The following is a 19,708-nucleotide window of genomic DNA, read 5'->3' as shown; positions in this document are numbered from 1 at the left end:
CATAGATTGTGCTCCCGCGAGATGGAAAATCTTTGTGCAGGGTGCAGCTGAGAGTGGCATTGTTATGCAAGTGACAGTGCGGTGCGAAATTGACTGGTCCTTTGTCACAAGTTGGTGAGAAGGTCGGGGGTCTGGTACCGTGTTATGTCACAGGGGGGTCCAGTGCTGCAGTGACAACCTGACTGCTCTGAGCTTCAAAATTTTGATTGGGAGCTTGGTTTCCTTAAGTGAATATGTTCCTTGGACTATTAGGGACTGGAACACTCCACATCTGCCTGACAGACCTGCATCCATTGTGATAACTTTTCAGCGATAGGGAAGTAAAGTTTTTCCACTGTTAGGACTGGGGTGATCCATCAAGATATGGAATTCCTTAATTGACTGGACGGGGAATGAGCAAAGCAAATCAAAAGAAAGAGCCTGCTTTTTCCAGATCGACATGATATTTTGTTGGAGAGTTCTTGAATGGAATTAGGTGAATGATACTGCTTTGAAGCAGGCTACCCAGAACTCTCATAGAGAATCACAGTGTGGGATGTTTCTTGGATCTTAGTTGTTGAGCCAGTCCTCTTAGAGAAAAAAAAATTATTTTCTGGTAGAAAGACTTTAGCTTGGTATGTGCCCAGGACCAGAACTAAGTATTCTAGGGGAAGTGAAGGTTGAAGAGTACGTTTGTTAAAATTACCCATCTGAAGGCCTGGAGCATCTGAATTGTCCTGCAAGCTGACTACTGATTGTCAGAAGGAAGATGAGTGCTTCAGAAGAAGTCTTTAGAACATAGAAGGAACTAACTAGTTCCACCAATAGGAGACTTGGAAGGCTCCATACCTAAGGCAACAGTATCACACTTAAGAAATATGAAAATACAAATTTATTAATCACAGTCTGTGTTTTGCAGCAGTCTAGACTGTGAAAAGTGTCAGATTTGGAGCTTGAGGAATGCTTCAATAAAAATTACTATGGACTATTAGTCTTTTTATCACGGAATGGTCCATTATATTTATGATGTCTGATGATATTGTCTAGTTGTATCAAGACAATCTGTTTTAATTCACAGAAGGCGATTAATAAAATTTGTATTTTCATATTTCTTAATTATACTACTGTTGTCTCAGGTACGGAGTCTTCCCTTATTGGTGGAACTAGTTGGTTCCTTCTATGTTCTAAAAAGTTGTTTTGGGATGTGGCAAGTTTTTTTCCCACTTATGATGATTGGTTGTTCTATCTCATTCAGAAGAAGGTCCTCTAGATAGCCTATGACTTGGATGCCCTGAGTTTTGAGAAGGGCAAGCAGAGGTGCCAAGATGTTTGTGAACACTCTGGAAACAGATGATGGGCAAAAGGACAGTGCAACAAACTGGAAGTGGTTGACTGCCATTGTGAATTGCAGAAGATGCTGATGAAGTGGGTAAATGGGAACATGGGGATAGACATTTTGGATGTCCACAGATGCCATGTATTTCCCTTGTATCAGAGAGGCAATTACTGACATTGTGGATTTCATGTGAAATTTAGGAATTTTAAGGAATTTGTTGAGGGATTTTAAATCCAGAATAGTACGAATACCACTGTTGGGTTTTGAGTTTGAGTAGAATCTTTTGAACCTGTCTCTTAGTGGTACAACAACTCCCCAGGACAAAAGGTGGTTTAGGGCATTCTGCAAACCTATCTGTCCCTGGGCAGTTTTTGGTTGATCTGAAAGAAGAAAGTGGTGGAGTGGTAAAGCTTTGAACTCTATTTTGTACCCATTTGAAATCACTGATTAAACCCACAGGTCTGGAACAACTGTGACCAAGAGAGAGGAAAGCTGTAACAGACATCCCCTCACTCTTAAGAATGAGGACACTCCTTTATAGTGAAGAGGGTTTTCGGGAAGGCTTTGTGACCTTTGTGGGCCAAGCCTTGTGCTGAAAGGAAGGGCATTCAGTGCAAAGTTCTAAGTTAAAGCCTGATTAGAGCGGACAGGTGCTCTGCGTTTAGAGGAGCTAGGGTTCCTGTGCAGGATGGTTTAGGGAACTTCCACTGTGGAAGTAAAACCTTTCCAGCAATGACCTCTTTGATGAATTGGTCAAGTGCCTCACCAAACAGACGTCTTCCTTGAAATTGCATACTTGTGAGCTGCCTTTTGCAGGCAGCTTCAGCTGTCCAAGTTCCTAACCATAATATTTTTAGCATGTGCATGGAGATTAGAACCATTCTGGAAATTTGTCTGAAGACATTTTCTAAGGCATCATGTCAAAACAGCAGAGCAGAAGGCAATTTTTTTAATTTCTGTGTAACAAAATCCTGAAATACATGGTGATGTTGGTTGTTCATTATCCTAGTTCAGGTAGCTGCAGTTGGACATACTGAAATAGCAGCAAGAGCTGATTGCATGGTAGGGCTGAAAGATTAAATAGAGCTTTTAGGTGTGTCCCAAACTTTCTGTTTGTAGAATCTTTGAAAGAAGGAGCATCAATAGGAACAGTGAAATGTTTGTTTAGGACTGAGATGGTAAAATCAACTACAGGAACAGCCCACTTCTTTGAGAATGCCACTGGATAAAGTTCAGTAAATATTTTTGGGGCAGTGAAAATTCTTTCAGGAGTGACCCAGTCATAGACTGCATATTTTGTCTGTTCATGAACAGGGACTGTTTTGCCAGATTTTGCAACTCTCTTTGTACCCAATGGGGCACAACAATATGGGGAAGAGTCAGGTTGCACAATGTCAAGGGTTTTGTGGACAGAGGCAATGAGCTTTTCAACATTAGCAAGCATGTTTCATGAAGCACCCTCTTCAATATAGTGACAGTTAAGGGGATAAAAATCTTTTGCAGCTTCCTCCAATATTGCCTCAGTATCCTCTTCATTCCCTTCTGTGTCTTTGCATGCGCCGATATATCAGGATCCAACTCACAGGAGTAGAAAAAGAGGTGTGGCATTTTTGGGCCTTAGACTATAATGGATGTATTAAAGTGTTACTAAACTCATGACCCTGCATTCACTATATCTGGTCTTCCACAGTACACATAAATGGAAATGCAATTATTTTAGTAAATATAAACTGCTAAATACCTTTTGTCATCAGCAATATATAGCACTCTTGTGATTTCTGTCAGTGTCCGGCTGAGCACTGGTTAAAGCTTGTAGGAGGAGTTTGCATTCTCCTCTGACTGTCTTATGAGGCTGTCTGGACAGTGCTGATTGGCCCTGTGCCGATCACATGCACCCTCTAGAAAAAAAAATTCTCAAGCAATACACACCAAACTGAGCATGTGCAGAGTGCCTCCTAGGGCTCTGTATTATCAACAGATGGATTAGGGAAGTAAAAGAAGGGTAGGATCAGAGAAGACAGGATGCAACAGCCTTTTTACACAATGCGGAGGATTAACCCATTAGTTTCCACAATGAGTATAACAAGCATGCTTTACAGCATACACAGAGATTTTACTGTTGTGGGTTTAGTAACACTTTAAGACCATAATATATCCAACAAAAATTTGACATACAGTAGTTATAAACAATTCTGTTTTAGTTAAATAGGCTGCTTGTTGCATGCCTGAAATAGAACTAGAGTCAGATGCTGAGACCAGTGTTAGGGTCAGTCCTTGCTCCTGTGCAAGGGACGCATCACCACTCAGAGCTTGAGTGCTGTGTGGGCCTTTGGCAGAACGGATGTTAGCCTGCAACTTTGTATCGATTCCCTTTTGCTTAGTCCCCACCATAGCTAAAAGTGAGGGTACTCCCCTGTGGAGTATTAATGGAATAGGGTGTGGAGTAAGCATGTCTGTAAGGAGTACGAGGTAACCCAGGTGTAAACTATCCTGTAACTCAGTAGCTTCTAGGTGGGAAAAAGCACCTGCGTACCTTATAATGGCTCTAGGCAGAAGTGGCATTAAAGTGTGCAACCAGTGGTGTGAGGCAACACCTGGTCATCTACCTGAGACTGAGCTCTGAATGACTGGATTTTAGCAACAAATTTTAAAGGTTTACAATGCGAGGTGAATACAATTCAAACATAGTCCAGTTTTTTTTCAGTAACAGTGGGAGGTTGAAAATAAATTCCGGGCTTTACCCATCACGGTGAGCATACGCCTGAAGGGGTCTTTGGGGACTGGCTTCCACAGTGATAGACCATGGCCCTGGACCTGTATAGCACCATGCCAAAGTGAGCGCCCCACACAAGATCCAGTGCCCAAAGAAACATTACAGGCAGTCACCACAGCACAGGGTCTGGCTACAGCTCTCAAAGTTTTACTGAGATTGTGCTGAGCTAAATAAACTGCATCTATGCTGGCATTAGAAGACAGGGAGGGCTTGACTGAAAAATCAAAAGATAAAAAAAAAGAAAAATATTAAACTACTTAAACTAAGGGTGATTCTCAGTGAAAGAACAAAGCTCCATAACCTTCAGACACTGGCACAAAACTGAGAACTCACAAAGTGGGGTAGGGTTATAAGTAAGGTACCGAGGGGGCATGTTCTCTACAGCATTATCAGTGTCCAATTACCTGAGGGTACACACCTATAAACCATGATGTATAAATATCCTGCCTGTGTACTGTACTATTAAGAAATCCCCTTTTATGCATGGCAGTTCAGGTCCCTAGCAGTTCTACATGCCCCCTGAACAGTACTACATTAAGCAATGATCATAGTCCCTGAGGAGCGTTGTTTAATGGAGTATTGTGCGGGGTATGTCTGACCACTGAGAACCTGGACTGCTGTGCTCTGTGTGAGAGTAGAGGTCCAGCTCTACAGTGTGCTGCTAGCACAGGCAACTTCCCACTGTGTTAAGCACAAGCACATAATATTAATAATAATAAAAAAATAATGTTATATTATTTGTTATACAGCCTGACTGCTAAACAAGTAAAAGTGCAGGAACTTGGCATTAAAACATTGCTGTTGTAATGTTAGAGGTGATCAAGAAAGCCCACAGACCTTGGAACGCTCCGTTTCTGAAGAGGTCTCTGCAAGTCGCTCTTTCAGCTCCTCCTTTTCTGCCTCTAGTGACTCTTTTCTTGTCTTCAGGCTGTTAAGCAATAAAAAATACATTGTACACTATCAGTGCAGTGTATCTCATTCAACTGTTGCCATAAGCAGGTAACTTTTTTTTCCAACTGATGCAACAGATCAGACCATTTGAAAGGGAATCGTGGTTGGGTTAAGGGACAAATACAAGAAAGATCTGAAGTCTAAAAAAAAAAAAAAAAACCCTCCAAAAAAAGCAAAATGTCTTTTTAGAAGAACTCTTTAGATTGTGCTATACGGTGTTAAATGTGTAGCAGGAATTGAAACAAAGTACTTTCACCAATTCCTCTCCATCCACTTTGATAGATTACAGGGATTACTCTCGGTCTTCCTGTAAGGATATCTGCATTGCATACTGCTATAGTCCATAATAAGAAAGAGAAACACCAAATCCACGACACTCCATACGATCTAACTTAACAAGTTTACGGGTTAAGCTGAACTGAATTTTCCATTAATATATAAATAGTGAAAAGGTTTCTTCCAATCTGAGGATGGCAGCTCGGAAACAGAACATCATTCCAGTAATTTTTCACACAAAATAAAATAACAATTGTTTTCAAGGAAATTAAGTTATAATGGTCTTTTTCCTGCAACTGTAGGTCAACCCAACCTTATATATCTTGCCTTAAAGGGATTGTAAGGTCTCAAATATTTTTTTAAATAGCAAAGAGGTTTATACTTCCCTGCTCTGTGCAACGGAATTGCTGAGTGGCCCCAAACCTTCTCTTCTTGGGTCCTTGCCTGCACTCCTGGCTCCTTCTCTTTTTGGTATGCCACCATTGTGACACCCCTGTGTGCTTAATTCCAAGCCTCGCTGTCTGTGTCTATTGACACAGACAACGAGGCTTGGCCCTGCCCCCCACTCCTTTGTCACAGGATTTGACTGATATCAGTGGGGACCAATGGCTCCTGCAGCTTTCAGCAAAGTCTGTGAGAGCAGGGAGAGGAGGAGAGAGCTGATGCTGTTGTGCACAGAGCTGAATCAAGATTGGGCTCAGGTAAGTATTAGTGGGGTGAGGGGGCAATACTTTAACCTAAACATGTTTTACCTTAATGCAAGGAATGCATTAAGGTAAAAAATGTTTAGGCTTTAGAAGCAGTTGTGTGACAATAATTCATGGCCAATGAATCATGAACTACGCTGGTCATGAAGTATTTTCTAACAATTTTAACTACTTCCAACCAGATGAACACATAAGGAAACCTACCAGAGAGAGAAATTAAATCTTTTCATGCCTTGAAACTTTTAATGGTTGTTTTTTTTAAAGGTTTGTTTGCAACTAATCAGGCAGTTCCCATTGTGATAGGGGACAATAACAAGCTACTCAGGGAGTTAGAGATGTTTGTTATAACAAAGAGGGATTCGCTTAACTTTCTACAGAAATATACTTGTGATCAGGTGTACATCTTCCACCCATATATATAGAAAGGTCCAAAGTACCATGGGGTGTGTGATGTGTCTTTTTAAAGAGAAGCCGTTGTCAGACTATTCATATCAACAAAAATATTCCCAGAAGGTTATATGTCAATTAATATATTTTAATGCATGATATTTACCTGAAAAAGCATTCATTGTGTCAACATCCAGAAGTTCTGAGACTGCCTAAATGTGATGTCAACAGCCCCAGCTGCCACTCTAGTGATACTATTGTGCTCACCTACACTACTCAGCCAGCAGCTACATTAAAGATTATGTAGGGAGGTGAGGGGAGGGATGGAGGACCTCGGTCAGCCCAGAGAGTAATTAGACACTTCTAAATGAGGAGAGAGCTATGACATGCAAGGTGGAGGGGTGTGTGCTAGAAAATTTACCAATCAGATGAGAAAGGAAACTGCCTCAAGTAAGCATTTTAAGTAGTTGTTTTTTGTGCTTTTATCTGCAATTTTTTAAGTTTCTAACAGGGTCCCTTTAAGAATTGGAGAATATTTTTATGGGTTTTAATGCTTGTTGGAATCATAAGGGGAAGGACAGCTCTCAACCTGCCTTTCATTCTCATTTGATGTATCTGCCTGCCTATAGCCAATCTAAGGCTCTACAGGAAGAGAATAGTTATATATACATGTCTGTCTCTTTCTCTTTTTCAAGCAGGTTCTGATTCATGATCTGGACTTCACTCTCAAGTTGCAGAATCCTTTCTCGGTGCTCAACCTCGTTTTTGCTCAGGGCATCAAGTTCTTTCCTTGCCGTCTGCTCTTTTTCAAAAAGTTCCTAAAAAAAAGTTCAAGAGGAATTTTAGAAAGTTTACATCTGAAAATCAATGCTAAAATATACAAATAATGAAAAAACGATCAAAGCAGTAAAGAGTCCATAAAATACTTATACCTGCCATAATGGGGCTGATATAAGAACAAAAGAATGAAAGTGGATGCTTTTCCATAGCAACCAGCTGTCATTTCTCGAGTAAAGGTTATCAAAACCACATCATGCCATGTATAGCAGGAAAGTAATAAAAAAAATATTAAGGACAAATGTCCTGTCTGCGAATGTAATGCTAGTGCTTGAAATAGTTATACCGTTATATGTAGTGTAAACTGCAACCATATAATTGATATACTGTGTAATATACTATATATTATATATAAAAAGTAGACAGAAAAGAGACCTGATGCAATACAAACCAATTAGGTTTTATGTTGTCCCAGGTAGTCAAGTATGTGTATGTGTTTGTATTCTAGGCAGAAAGGGAAAATTCTCAACAGGAAGAGAACAAAGTAACCAAGTTCTGTACTAAGAAAGATGAGGACATGTGTACCTGATACTGTTGGTGTAGCTTTGAATGTTTACTGTCTGAAGCCTCCAGAGCAGCCTCCAGGTGCTGGACTTTCTTCTTCAGAGTGCTCACCACCTCTTCCAGTGTGAGCCTAACCCTCATAAGGTCATTCCTCTCCTGCTGAGAGAACTCCAGCTGTTGCTGTAAGGGCAAGCATTTCAATCAGAAGGTTACAGCCAATAGTAAGGATGTATAATTGAATATGTAGAAGGAAAACATATAACATGAACTGATGATTCAATATTTAACACAATGAGATAAAGGAGAGCTATAGTCTAATTCTAACTCTCACTTTTTTAAAAAGATGAACACTACTATTCCCTGCAAAGGAAGCAGTTTACACTCACCTTTCCAGCTGCCCTTCCACTCCTGTGATAAGAGATAATGTTGCTGTAAGATTTTCTACATTTGGCATTACTGGGAGTGTCAAATACCAGTGCTCCAGCAGAACTCAGTGGCTTCATGCACTAACCTCTATATCACTATAGAACACAAGGCCCAGCAGAAGGAAACCCGGAGTGCAGTGGGGTACCAGGCATCTGACACACCAGCACACAGTTCAGCAGCACTTACCATTTGGAAACTTGGGCACTGCCCGAGGACTCGGGGTCAGTAGGGGGCCCCATGAGATGCCCCTGGTACCTTTTTTATAGGCTTTTTTGAGTTCGGGCAAAGACACAGGGGCCCCATGATCCCCTATTGCCCGGGGGCCCCATGAGTTGTCAGTCCGCCCCTGCTCAAGGCACATACATAAACAATGCTGAGGCTGTATTCAGGAGAGTGGCTTCGGATCAAACCCTGAGAAAGGTTTGCTTACATTTCCAAAGACTGTGCTCAAGAGCAGTTATGCACAGCCTCAGCTCAAATGCAGAGTTAAAAGCAAATGTGTTAAATTCTTCGAATCTTCCTTCGCTTGTAACTCTGCATTTAAGTAATAAAACCTTTGCAGAAAGGTCGCAATATCAGTTACAAATTAAAACACCATGATATTATAATAAAAATGTAGCAGTGAGAGTGAATTGAGAGTGAATGCTGCACCACTATTAACTGTCACTTGGGTAGTAAGAAAAATTATAGCTGTCCCAGCAGGTTTGAGGAAAGAATCAAGGGTAAATTACCCCAAAGGAGTTTTCTAAAGGGACTATGTAGCTTTATAAAGAATGGCTTTTCTGAAAATATGGTTTCGGAAATTACATGTACAAAAAATGAGCTAAAACCACTATCCACCACCACACTAAGTTAAAAAAAGACAACGTTGGCTTGTCCGCCAACCAGCTCCTCATTCAGCCCACATTCAAGCATGGACAATGATGTATGATACCCTAAGAAAGTGATTATAGCAGGACTAAAAGAGGTCTGGGAAAGTAATGGGTAAGTGGTGGGCAGCATTCGGATGTATATGTATACGCCTCTCACTATGATGCACTGTAAATAAATCATACACAGCATGTCACTCACAATGCACATTGGGGACAGTTGCAGTCATAATTAGCTCCTAAATGCACATAGGGCGGCCCGTGATAATCCAGTTGGTAATTAAATAGATATAAATAAATTGCCACGCTAAACCATCATTGACAAATAAGTACATAAATAATGAAAACTGTGTAAAAAACGTCAACATATAATCAAAGTCCCGACTGAAGTAAACATAGAAAAAAGTCCCAATATTCTGATAGTGTGTAATCAAACACCACGTGTCTTCAAATAAAACAAGTGCACCACCACCATGTATTGGTAGGACTCTTACCAGAACATATTGGACCCTTAAGCTAATAAGAATCATAAACGCATGAATGTAATGGCCTGGAGATGTGTATCCACCATAACTCTCAAGCAGAGGAAAGATGCTGGACAATCATGATAAGCAGAAAGGATCCCTTCAGACTATCCCCATCTTATATGTCTCTCCGATGCATGTATTCAACCAGCCCATAAAGGAAGACACAAGAGAGCAAGTTTCAGTCCTAATTAGCTCCTAAATGCATATAGGGCGGCCCATGATAATCCAGTTGGTAATTAAATAGTCCACTGTGATGATTCACAGTCCGGGTACAGAATGGTATAAAGGCAATAAATGTCCCACAGGAATCAACCAAATTCCAACAGCCTCAAATATCATCCAATATAGGGCAGAGTAGGGCTCTAAAAACACCAATATATAAGGGCCATAGACCTCAGTTCACCCAGCGTTTTGAGTTGGATGTTTGTCGGCTACATCGATGTAATGATGTTACAGTCTTTTCGCCGTTTGCTGGATGGCAACGTGTGTGGCCATCGCCTCTGGTAAGATCTCTGGATCATATAGGTATATGGATATTCGAGGGTAGCATGGAAGGCTCAGGTGGCATGTTAACCCATAGGATGAATTGGGGCCCAAGTGAGACAGCCGCTGTGTGTGGTGACGTCACGTACGTCACATACGTAAAGACATGGAATCCAACATGTTTTGTCTAACCAACTTGGGCTTCTTCAGTTCCCAGAGATCTTACCAGCAGTGATGGCCATACTCGTCGCCATCCGGCGAAAAGACTGTAACATTGTGGAGTGTTGGATAAACAGGATTATCAGATAGAGATGTGTAAACTCTTGAATGATAGGGACACATTTACAGTATTAAAAAGTAATCCCACTTCTTTGCACAAGAAAGAATTGTTAAAAATTTTTAAACAAAAGTATAAAAATAACATTTTGGACAAGAAGAAGAAAGCCTACCTTGTCCCATTAGCTCCATGTATTCCCACGATTTATTACCTTCCCAAAATTCACAGGGACCTTGAACACCCTCCGGAGCTTCCTATTATCAGTGGAATAGATTCTATTACAGCTAGGATAGGTAGGTACATTGATTTTTATTTGCAACCACTTGTGGGAAATGTACCCTCTTACATAAAAGATGCTATCAGACTCTTGGATGATATGGTGGATAGAGATGGGACACTGTTGGTAATGGCATATGTAGCATCATTATATACATGCATTCCGCATGAGTTGGGACTGAGAGCAGTGGAATATTATATTATGAATGAAGCAGATTCCCAAGTCACAAAAGGTATTTATCATGGAACTTTTATTGTTTGCTACTCAACACAACTATTTTTGGTTTGATAACCAGTATTCTATCCAAAGAAAGAGAGTGGCTTGGTCAACTTGTGTATGGCCAAGTGGGAGGAGGATGTTGTCTATTCTCGAGAGAGACCCCAGCTTTTGCTGTGGGTGAGGTATATAGATGACATCTTCCTCCTCTGGGATGGAGACCCAATAGCTCTACAGTCCTTTATGGCTGAGTTAAATAGTAATAACAGGGGAATATCATTATCTTATCAAGCGAATCGTGACTCTATACAGTTTTTGGATCTAGAAATTATATTAAATAATAAATTGTTGACCAGAACGTTTTTTAAGTCCACTGATCGCAATTATTTTATTTCTACTGACAGTATGTCACCACAAAGCATGGTTGAAATCTGTAAATCATAGCCAGTTTATAAGGTTGAGATGAGATACATGGAGCTAATGGGACAAGGTAGGCTTTCTCCTTCTTGTCCAAAATGTTATTTTTATACTTTTGTTTATTAATTTTTTTTTTTTCCTCAATCCCTTCTAACATTCTGCTTAAACTTTGTGATTTGTAATAGTACTGTTTGGACTTTGAAGAAGGGGACATACCCCGAAAGCTTGTCCTCAAAATTGTATGTTAGTGCAAATAAAAAAAGTATCACGGACAGTACTCAATTGTTTAGGTTGAGATGCAATTGTTCTTTTTTAGACGACTATGTGAAACAGGCTATGACTCTAAAGAAGCAGTTTGTTGAAAGAGGTTATGATGAACATATATTGGATAAAGAAATATCAAATATTAAGCATATAAGTAGGGAACATTTGCTGTTAGATAAAACTAAGCAAGAGGAATCCGATAAATTCAAGTGGTCTTTCATTTCCACATATTTGACTCAGCATAGACAGATAAAAAATATATTTAAAAAACATTGGGGAGTCCTTAAAAATGATAGAGTCTTGGGTTCGCTCTTTTTCCCCTCACGGAATGAATGTTGAGTGGGATATTAATTTATCAGTAATGCTTAATCATGTCATCGTTGTAATACTATATATTATTAGTTTAGATATTAATTGTTAGGGTGTTTTTTATGGATCCATCCAAATAGGGTAATTTTAAAATACGTTTATATGATGGAAAAGAGCTTTTGATATGGTCTTTAAGACTGCTATGCAGTTTCATATTAAAGATGAGCTGGAGCAATATTTTGTTTCAGATTATAAATTCTCATCTTTTATAAAGATATGTATGTATATGTCGATAAATATTGGTGGCCATATCGGAGGTTAAGTTATCTCAGAGCGAGGTTTGGACGATAAGGGGCCAACTTTGAATTGAAACCGAGGCTTGGTTAACCAAACCGGCAGCCATTTTTAAATTCATATCGAGGTCTGGTTATTGCGGTGGCCATTTTTTATTTGATTACGAGATTGATTGAGGTTCCTCCCCTCTTTGGATGGTCATTTGTGATGAACCACGTCGGGTAGAGTCTGTGTTCCTGACATCATCACGCTATTTCTGAGTACCAGGAGGTTGAATTGGTTCCCGTGACCAAAGGTCTTATATTTGTATACAGCGCTTATTTGTCTACATAAATGTGAGTGGAATTCAATACTTTTAATAAAATTGTCCATATGGTTTTTTGCTCCCCAGTTTGTTCCTTTATGGACTGATTGTAGGAGAGACATATAAAATGGGGATAGTCTGAAGGGATCATTTCTGCTTATTATGATTGTTTATGTACTTATTTATGTACTTATTTGTCAATAATGATGGTTTAGCAAGGCAATTTATTTACGACTGTTTAATTACCAACCGGGTTATCATGGGCCGCCCTATGTGCATTTAGGAGCCAATTATGACTGCAACTGTCCCCAATGTGCATAGTGAGTGACATGCTGTGTATGATTCCTTTACAGTGACTTACATCAGGAGGGTGCATCATAGTGGGAAGCGTATACATAGCCTCTTTTAGTCCTACTATTAATCACTTTCTTAGGGTATTTTACATCATTGTCATTGCTTGAATGTGGGCTGAATGAGCAGCTGCTTGCATGGTGAGACAACATTGTCTTTTTTTGACTTAGTGTGGTGGTGGATAGTGGTTTTAGCTCATTTTTTGTACATGTAATTTTCGAAACCATATTTTCAGTAAAGCCATTCTTTATAAAGCTACATGGTCCCTTTAGAAAACTCCTTTGGGGTAATTTACCCTTGATTGTTTCAACAGTATTTTGATGAGTTTCAATGACCACACCAATTTATATCAGGGTGGAGTCAGCAGTAGTTTGGCTCTTGTTATGATTGCAGTTTATACGTGCATCTACCAATTTTTTATCCTGACTATAGAACACATGTTTTATAATTCTTTTTGACTAGGTTTGAGGAAAGGCAGATGTCTCAGCCCACAGTTCTTGGACAGGAATGTCTACATTATATTGCTGTGTCTGGCAACCCTAAAACTTTACAAGTTACCTGTAGGAAAGCAGATTTCGGTACAACCAAAATCATGTCCAGAGAAGTCTCTTCATCCTCCAAGGTGACCAGGTCTTCCATTGGTCGTGGCTCACTGATCACAAAAGGTTCACTAATGCCTTTCACAGTTCCATGCTGATCCACATAGCGAAACTGGTACTGCTGTTCACCGGGGTGTGGAAGATAGTAGGCTATAGATAAATTAATCATACATTTATTTACGGTACATTCCAAATACCTATGCATTGTTTTTCGGTTTCGTACAGAAGAAAGTGTGACATGGATTTTTGTAATCAATGACAATGTCCCTTTAATGTTGGCAATGTAGTGTGTGATTTTTTTTTGTTTCCACTTGTTTGTGTCAGGTGTTTTATTGAAAAAAATGAACACAAAAGCATTCAGGACAAGCACAAATTCTTTCTCACTATGATTGTTGTACAAATGTGAACAACAAGCCAGGTTGTAAAGACTGGAATAGTAAGCACGTAATATCGCCAACCTTTGCAGGTTCGTTAGTCATTTCTGAATGAATATTCAACTTAAATTATAACAGTACATTCTACTAAAGAAAGATGTCTGCTTTCCCTTATTTACTTACATTGATTCTTACGCTTCAACTTGAGAGCCTGGGGTTAGAGATCTGATTGTTACTGCCTTGTCATCTGACTGACCACATACACTCTCCAGCTTCTAAGAGTGGAAAACATTATCAAATAGCAGAGCCATTAAGATATTTACATTTCTCATACCTCATGACAAAATGGCTCTGTTTTTTGACACTACTATATACTAGAAGATTAAAGTGTGTCCAGCCACAACTTTTTTTTCATTTTGGACAGAGTGAACAAGGGTTAGAACACCAGGAGTTGTTTCTCTGGGGTTTCATTAGAGAGATTAGCCCCTCACTTCCTGACCTGCTGACAACATTTACCAGCAACTGAGACAGAAATAAAACCTTTTTTCTTTAGTAGAGTAGGGGAAGGATAGAATGACAGAAAAAGAGGGGAAATCTCTCTGATAGCAGTAAAAACAAGAGAGAGGTTCTAATGACTAACCTTGAAACTGCACACTGCAATGAGATATTGATTCTTCCACAGAAGATTCTGAAGAGGCTGCCCAGACAAAAGTGTCATAGTCATGTATAGAGGAGCCGCTTACCTGCCAAGGAACAAAGACATTCAGTACCAACAAACATTTGAAAATATTGACTTAAGCAGCACAAAGACAATTTTAAGGTAAATGGATTAAAAGTTCTGACAGGACATAAATGAAGGTTATGAGAACTGGGCTTATCCTAACAACTAATGGCTTGATATAGGTGGATAATGTTTATGCTGGAAATGAGGGGAACAAAATTGTCTTCTCAAAACCCCTAAATTACCTCATACACTTACACTCTTTCTAGGTGTTGCTCTCTGAACCACATATTGCTTCTCTAAATATTCCATGACTCCTCTTTCTGTGATGTTTTACCCAAGCCTATAATTGGAAAACAACACTTCTGGTTGAGATGTGTAAAAAGGAAGTGCTAATGCTGCTTGGAGCTGCCAGCTTTATCTAAGAGTTTAACCCCAGGACTCTTGACCACCTATAATATTGCTGGCCTTGGGGTGATTACTGGAATGGTGAATGCTTGCATGCTCCCATACCCCAAACTATCTCACTACATATTCTGATGAAGAGATGGAAAATTACATTATTTTGGTACTGAAGCAAATATTTAGCTAAAAATATCCCATAAGTTTTAATTACATCACTTACCTGTAATGAAGTATGTTCCACATGTTGCAGGCAGCTGACTCCCAGAGAAATCTTCACTGCAGGGCTGCCCTGTCCTCTTCCTGCTGCTGCATTTCCAGCACTGCAATGGATGCCAGCTTCGATTCGTCAGGAAGAACAGCAGTACAGATGGTCCGGTGGGGACACGCCTCATCTTGCCCTCTCTTCTACTGAGAAAAGTTCTTTCATTGACTACACTGCCTGTAACATGATCTGCGAATGGGTAGAAAATCCTGTGACTGATCAGACTCTCCCACATTCAGATCTTGTAATCAATGAAAGAACTTTTCTCAATAGAGAAGCAAAAAGGAAGCACTTCCCTATCGGGCCATCTGTACTACTGTTTTGCCCAAAGAGCCTGCACAATGTGAGACATACTTCATTAGAGGTAAGTGATGTGACTAAATACATATACTTACCTACCCCGCACTATGCCTCCTCTCCATTTTAATACAGGAGTGAAGAGTCTACACTTTATGAAAGCGCTGTGTCTATGTTAATAACCTTTTACCCTCTCTCAACGTGTGCATCTGGCATTTGGCAACTCAGGCCTTAAGGACAAAAGACAGATATTTGTTATCATTCCCAGAGAATGGTGGAAAAGGCAGAGACGGTATCAATGGGTGGAGTGTCCTATCAAGAATGGCCTACCTGAATGGGAAAAGTGACATATTCAATTTAATGTAAACAAGCATACTGATGAGTTGAAAATGTGTTTTAGTGAGTTTTCATTTAAACATGTACATGGGGACAGCTACACCTGTTCATTATATACAGATTCTGTGCATGTACTGACAGTTTTTTTACTGCACCTTTTATTTCAGTCTATAGTAAGCTCAGAATGATTAAAAGCAATGCAATGTCTAAGTGGCAGTCACTCATCAGACAGTCGCTTGGAACCGCCATCAATTGTTTTTGCTGTCTATAGGCCTCCTGGAAGACTTTCCCATCATTTAATATCACTGGGCCTAGAAATAAGGAGCTCTCCAACAGGTATTTCAATAGCAATGAAACGGTTTTTCAGTAGAGTGAGGAAAAGCTAGAAGCTCCATCACCCTATTTAAATTAAAAAAAAAATTGGTTGTCACTATACTTTCATTTTATTTTGTTTTTACACTTACACACTTCATTTAATTTCTTTCTACCTGTCAGTCATTACGCACACTTCTGCTAGTTCATTTAAAAAACACAGACTCATTCTCTCACTTTGAAGATTCCAATCCAGTCCCTGGTGGAGCCCTTCATGCCAGCTGGCAGGGTGTAGTGACATTCCACATTGGCACTGGGAACATAAGTGTGAGCCACATTCAGGAAATGGACAGGGTGGGAGTTGGCCTCCATGACAGCCAGTTCCTTCAGTCTATAAACAATAAGAGAAAAGGTTGTCATATACATAGTATTTATACAATATTTATCATTTACACAGTATTTGCATGGACATTAAAAATATGTTGAGAGGAATTTTACAGGGGTTAGAAAAAAAAATGGAAACACTACATGATTTGCAGGTGTGAAAGTGACGTTTCACATTAAAAACGGAAGTGACGTAACATTCTTTTGCTTCTGCTGTGTGATGAGACAAAAGTGGCTGTAGAACTCCATCTCAGTCTTCCCGGGAGTCTCTCTGTGTGACTATGCCTTTATTCTACAACAAACACATATACTGTCAAATCACTGTCTGCATTATTAGTAATCAATGTGGTCAATGGCTGTCATGTTTTTGTTGACAGGGGCTAAATGTGAGTGACTTGCAGGAATTTTGCTATTAACACCTGCACATACTAGTACACTTGTATAGACAATAAGTTGTATTAGCAGGCAATGGCTGCCAAGCTTTCTATTAAATAGAAGTTCTCATTCTGATGTAATGGAAAACAGAATAAGGTATTTAGTAAAAAAAATAATTTAAAAAAATTTAAACAAATGATGTAACAGAGAACTCTGTATATCTCTTTATATCTCAAGTTGTCATAGTGCCAAAGACCAAAAGATGCTGCTCATACTTCTCTATTCTGAAACATATGCACTGTTATTGGGGCCTTCTGAACTGTATATGAGTACCTCTATGTTATGCAATGACCATGCTAATGACACTTGCAGTAGACTAGCCATGCGATGGGTGAGCTTATTTATTAATGCCACATACAAATGAGAGTAGTGGGAAATGCTGTTCCATCAACAGCAAAGTTTTGTTCTTCAGAAAGTTCCTGTTTATGAGAAAAAAGGGGGGATGGTTGATGACACAAGCTGCTGGTGCTGGTTTTCCCAGGGAAGGTGCCATAGTGATTAGGGCAGATAGTTTTATAAGCAGTCCAAATAGTTACCCCAACATTTATTTTTTTTATGCAGTGCCAATTTACATGTGCTTTACATATTGCACATTGATATCAATCCTTGCACTAAAGGAGTTTATAATCTAAGGTCTACATCTCATATATATATACATACACACACACACACACACACACACACACACATACACACATATACATACACATACTAGGGGCAATTAAAACAGGGGCCACTAAGGCTACTTACACAGTGTTCCACCGCAAAAACACATAGGCATTTTCTGAGTGTTTTTAAAGGACATGTGACTAAAAAACTGCACCAAAAACGCTTCTCAGAGGCATTTTTGAGGCACTTTTCAGGCGTTTTCCATTGATTTCAATGGGAAGAGGCGTTTTTGTGGCTTTTTTTAACTCACCAAACATGCCCCAAAGATGCTGCAAGCAGAAGTTTTTACACTGCACCACAAGCACAAAACCTCAGTGTGAAAACATACATAGATATACATTCACATACACAGGGAAGCATTTTTCTTGAGCTTTTCAGGTGCTTTTTTAATGCAAAAACGCTTTAAAAACTTCTCAGTGTGAAAGTAGCCTTAACCTACCAGCATATTTTTGGAGCATGGGAGGAAACTGGTGGACCCAGAGGAAACCCATAAAATCACAGAGAGAACATGCAAACTCCGTCCAAGTAGTGCCCTGGTTGGATTTTGAACCGAGGTCCCTAATGCCGCAGGGCAAAGATGCTAACATCAGCTAGCTAGCTAGGTGGATCAGAGCCTTTCCACAGGCATGAACCCTGTTTCAGTACGTGATATGCCTTGTCTAAGGTTACCTTAAAGTATACCAGTACCACTGTGAACTCTGGCACCATAAGATATTTAATCATACATGTTGTATAAGTAAATTCCCTCCCTGCCAATGCAGAAGAGGCCACTCGGGGCCCAAAGACTGCTGGATCATAAAGAAGTGTGGCCAAAGGAGTGCACTTAGTTCTGCACTCCTGTGACCCAGATTCAGAAGACAGTTGGATAAAGTGCCCGGTTGGCTGACATCACAGAGTAGATGCAAGCTCTGCAGGAACCCTGACAACAATATCAGGATCCGCCAAGATGCCTGACAGGCAGCTGGCTCACTATCTCAGTGCAGTGCTGACAGCCTAAGGCAGTCGCTCCTGCCCCTTCCACAGTCCGCAACTCCAGGGAGCACTGGAGGGGCAGAGCAGAGTGCGTTGACTAATAGTCACTGCTCTCTGCTCAGACTGAACCTAAGAACTGAGCGATCAGCAGTGTTTAATTGTTCAGTTATCAGCGTAGAGCCAGCGGACGAACGGCTGCAGCATCGGATCCATGCTGCAGCCATCTAGGTGAGCATGATTGTTTTTTTTGTTTTTTTTTTAAACCCACACTTCTCTTTAAAGGAGAGCAAGCATGCCCCCTCCTCCATCCTGCAGTGCAGTACCTGCCACAGCAGTGTATCATCATTCCCATGTCTTGGCAGGTGATGTGTGGGGGAGTGGCTAAATATATGCAAATACTGACTTGCAGATAACATCAACATACTCAGAAAAATCTGCATGAGCCAGTGGAACTAGCAGATGAATTTCTGTTGCACAACAGGAGATAAAGTTCATGCTAAATGCCTTTTTTCCTGTCACTGGTACACTAAAGGGCCCATTCACACCATGGTTTCTGTAAGCATTCTGCAAGGGCACAATGAAATCAATTGTTCTCTATGTGCCCTGTTCACACCACAAAACTAGTATCACGTGCAGATATTTTTTGCGCAAGAATCTGCAACATGTAGAAAACTAATTGGAGCACACATAAAAACTAATGTAAACTGATGGCTCTGCAAGTGAAATCTGTGCATCAGTTTACATCAGTTTTTCTGCCTGTATGGTGTGAACAAAGCCTTAGAGTTGTGCTAAGTTCAGTTTTCAGCCCATTTTCTCTTCCAACTGAAATCTGAATAACTGTTAATAATTTTTGTGCAGTGTCCAGTAGATGAACTGTCCTATTCCAAACAGTTTTATCTTTTATACCGTCTCTTAGAGCATGAGAGATAAAATGTTTACAATATGAGTGTCGGAGTATCACTCTCTAGTGCAGTATTATCTTGCAACAAATCCTCACCAACATATGCCTGGTTGTATCATTTATGTTTTATTAGTCTCTATATAAAAATACGATAATGGAAGCATGCATATTCAATGCAGCATTTCTTCTTAGTGCCAGGGGGGTGCATGCCACTTGGATAATCTCCAGCTCTCATAGGGACATATTAAACATATTCCATTACTTTATAGCACCAGTG

The 19,708-nt window shown here is 40.0% G+C and overlaps 1 protein-coding gene across 1 annotated transcript in view; it reads right to left on the bottom strand.

Annotated features, from left to right (window-relative positions):
• The window catches only part of CALCOCO1 (calcium binding and coiled-coil domain 1), a 94,187-nt gene that overhangs the window by 65,670 nt on the left and 8,809 nt on the right, over nucleotides 1–19,708 (bottom strand). The window contains exons 2-7 of the mRNA XM_089691433.1: nucleotides 16,308–16,461; nucleotides 14,378–14,480; nucleotides 13,323–13,513; nucleotides 7,772–7,930; nucleotides 7,079–7,227; nucleotides 4,926–5,016 (exon numbers count right to left, since the gene is read on the bottom strand). Coding sequence (XP_089547559.1) covers nucleotides 4,926–5,016; nucleotides 7,079–7,227; nucleotides 7,772–7,930; nucleotides 13,323–13,513; nucleotides 14,378–14,480; nucleotides 16,308–16,442 — 828 coding nt within the window. The 5' untranslated portion in view covers nucleotides 16,443–16,461. The remainder of the gene's footprint in view (nucleotides 1–4,925; nucleotides 5,017–7,078; nucleotides 7,228–7,771; nucleotides 7,931–13,322; nucleotides 13,514–14,377; nucleotides 14,481–16,307; nucleotides 16,462–19,708) is intronic.

This window comes from Staurois parvus, unplaced genomic scaffold, assembly GCF_062004578.1.
Source record: "Staurois parvus isolate SC_StPar_1 unplaced genomic scaffold, SC_StPar_1.0 ptg000562l, whole genome shotgun sequence".
In the NCBI taxonomy this organism is placed as follows: Eukaryota; Metazoa; Chordata; class Amphibia; order Anura; family Ranidae; genus Staurois; species Staurois parvus.
Note: the sequence above shows the minus strand (reverse complement) of the source record. Positions and strands in the feature narration are given on the sequence as shown.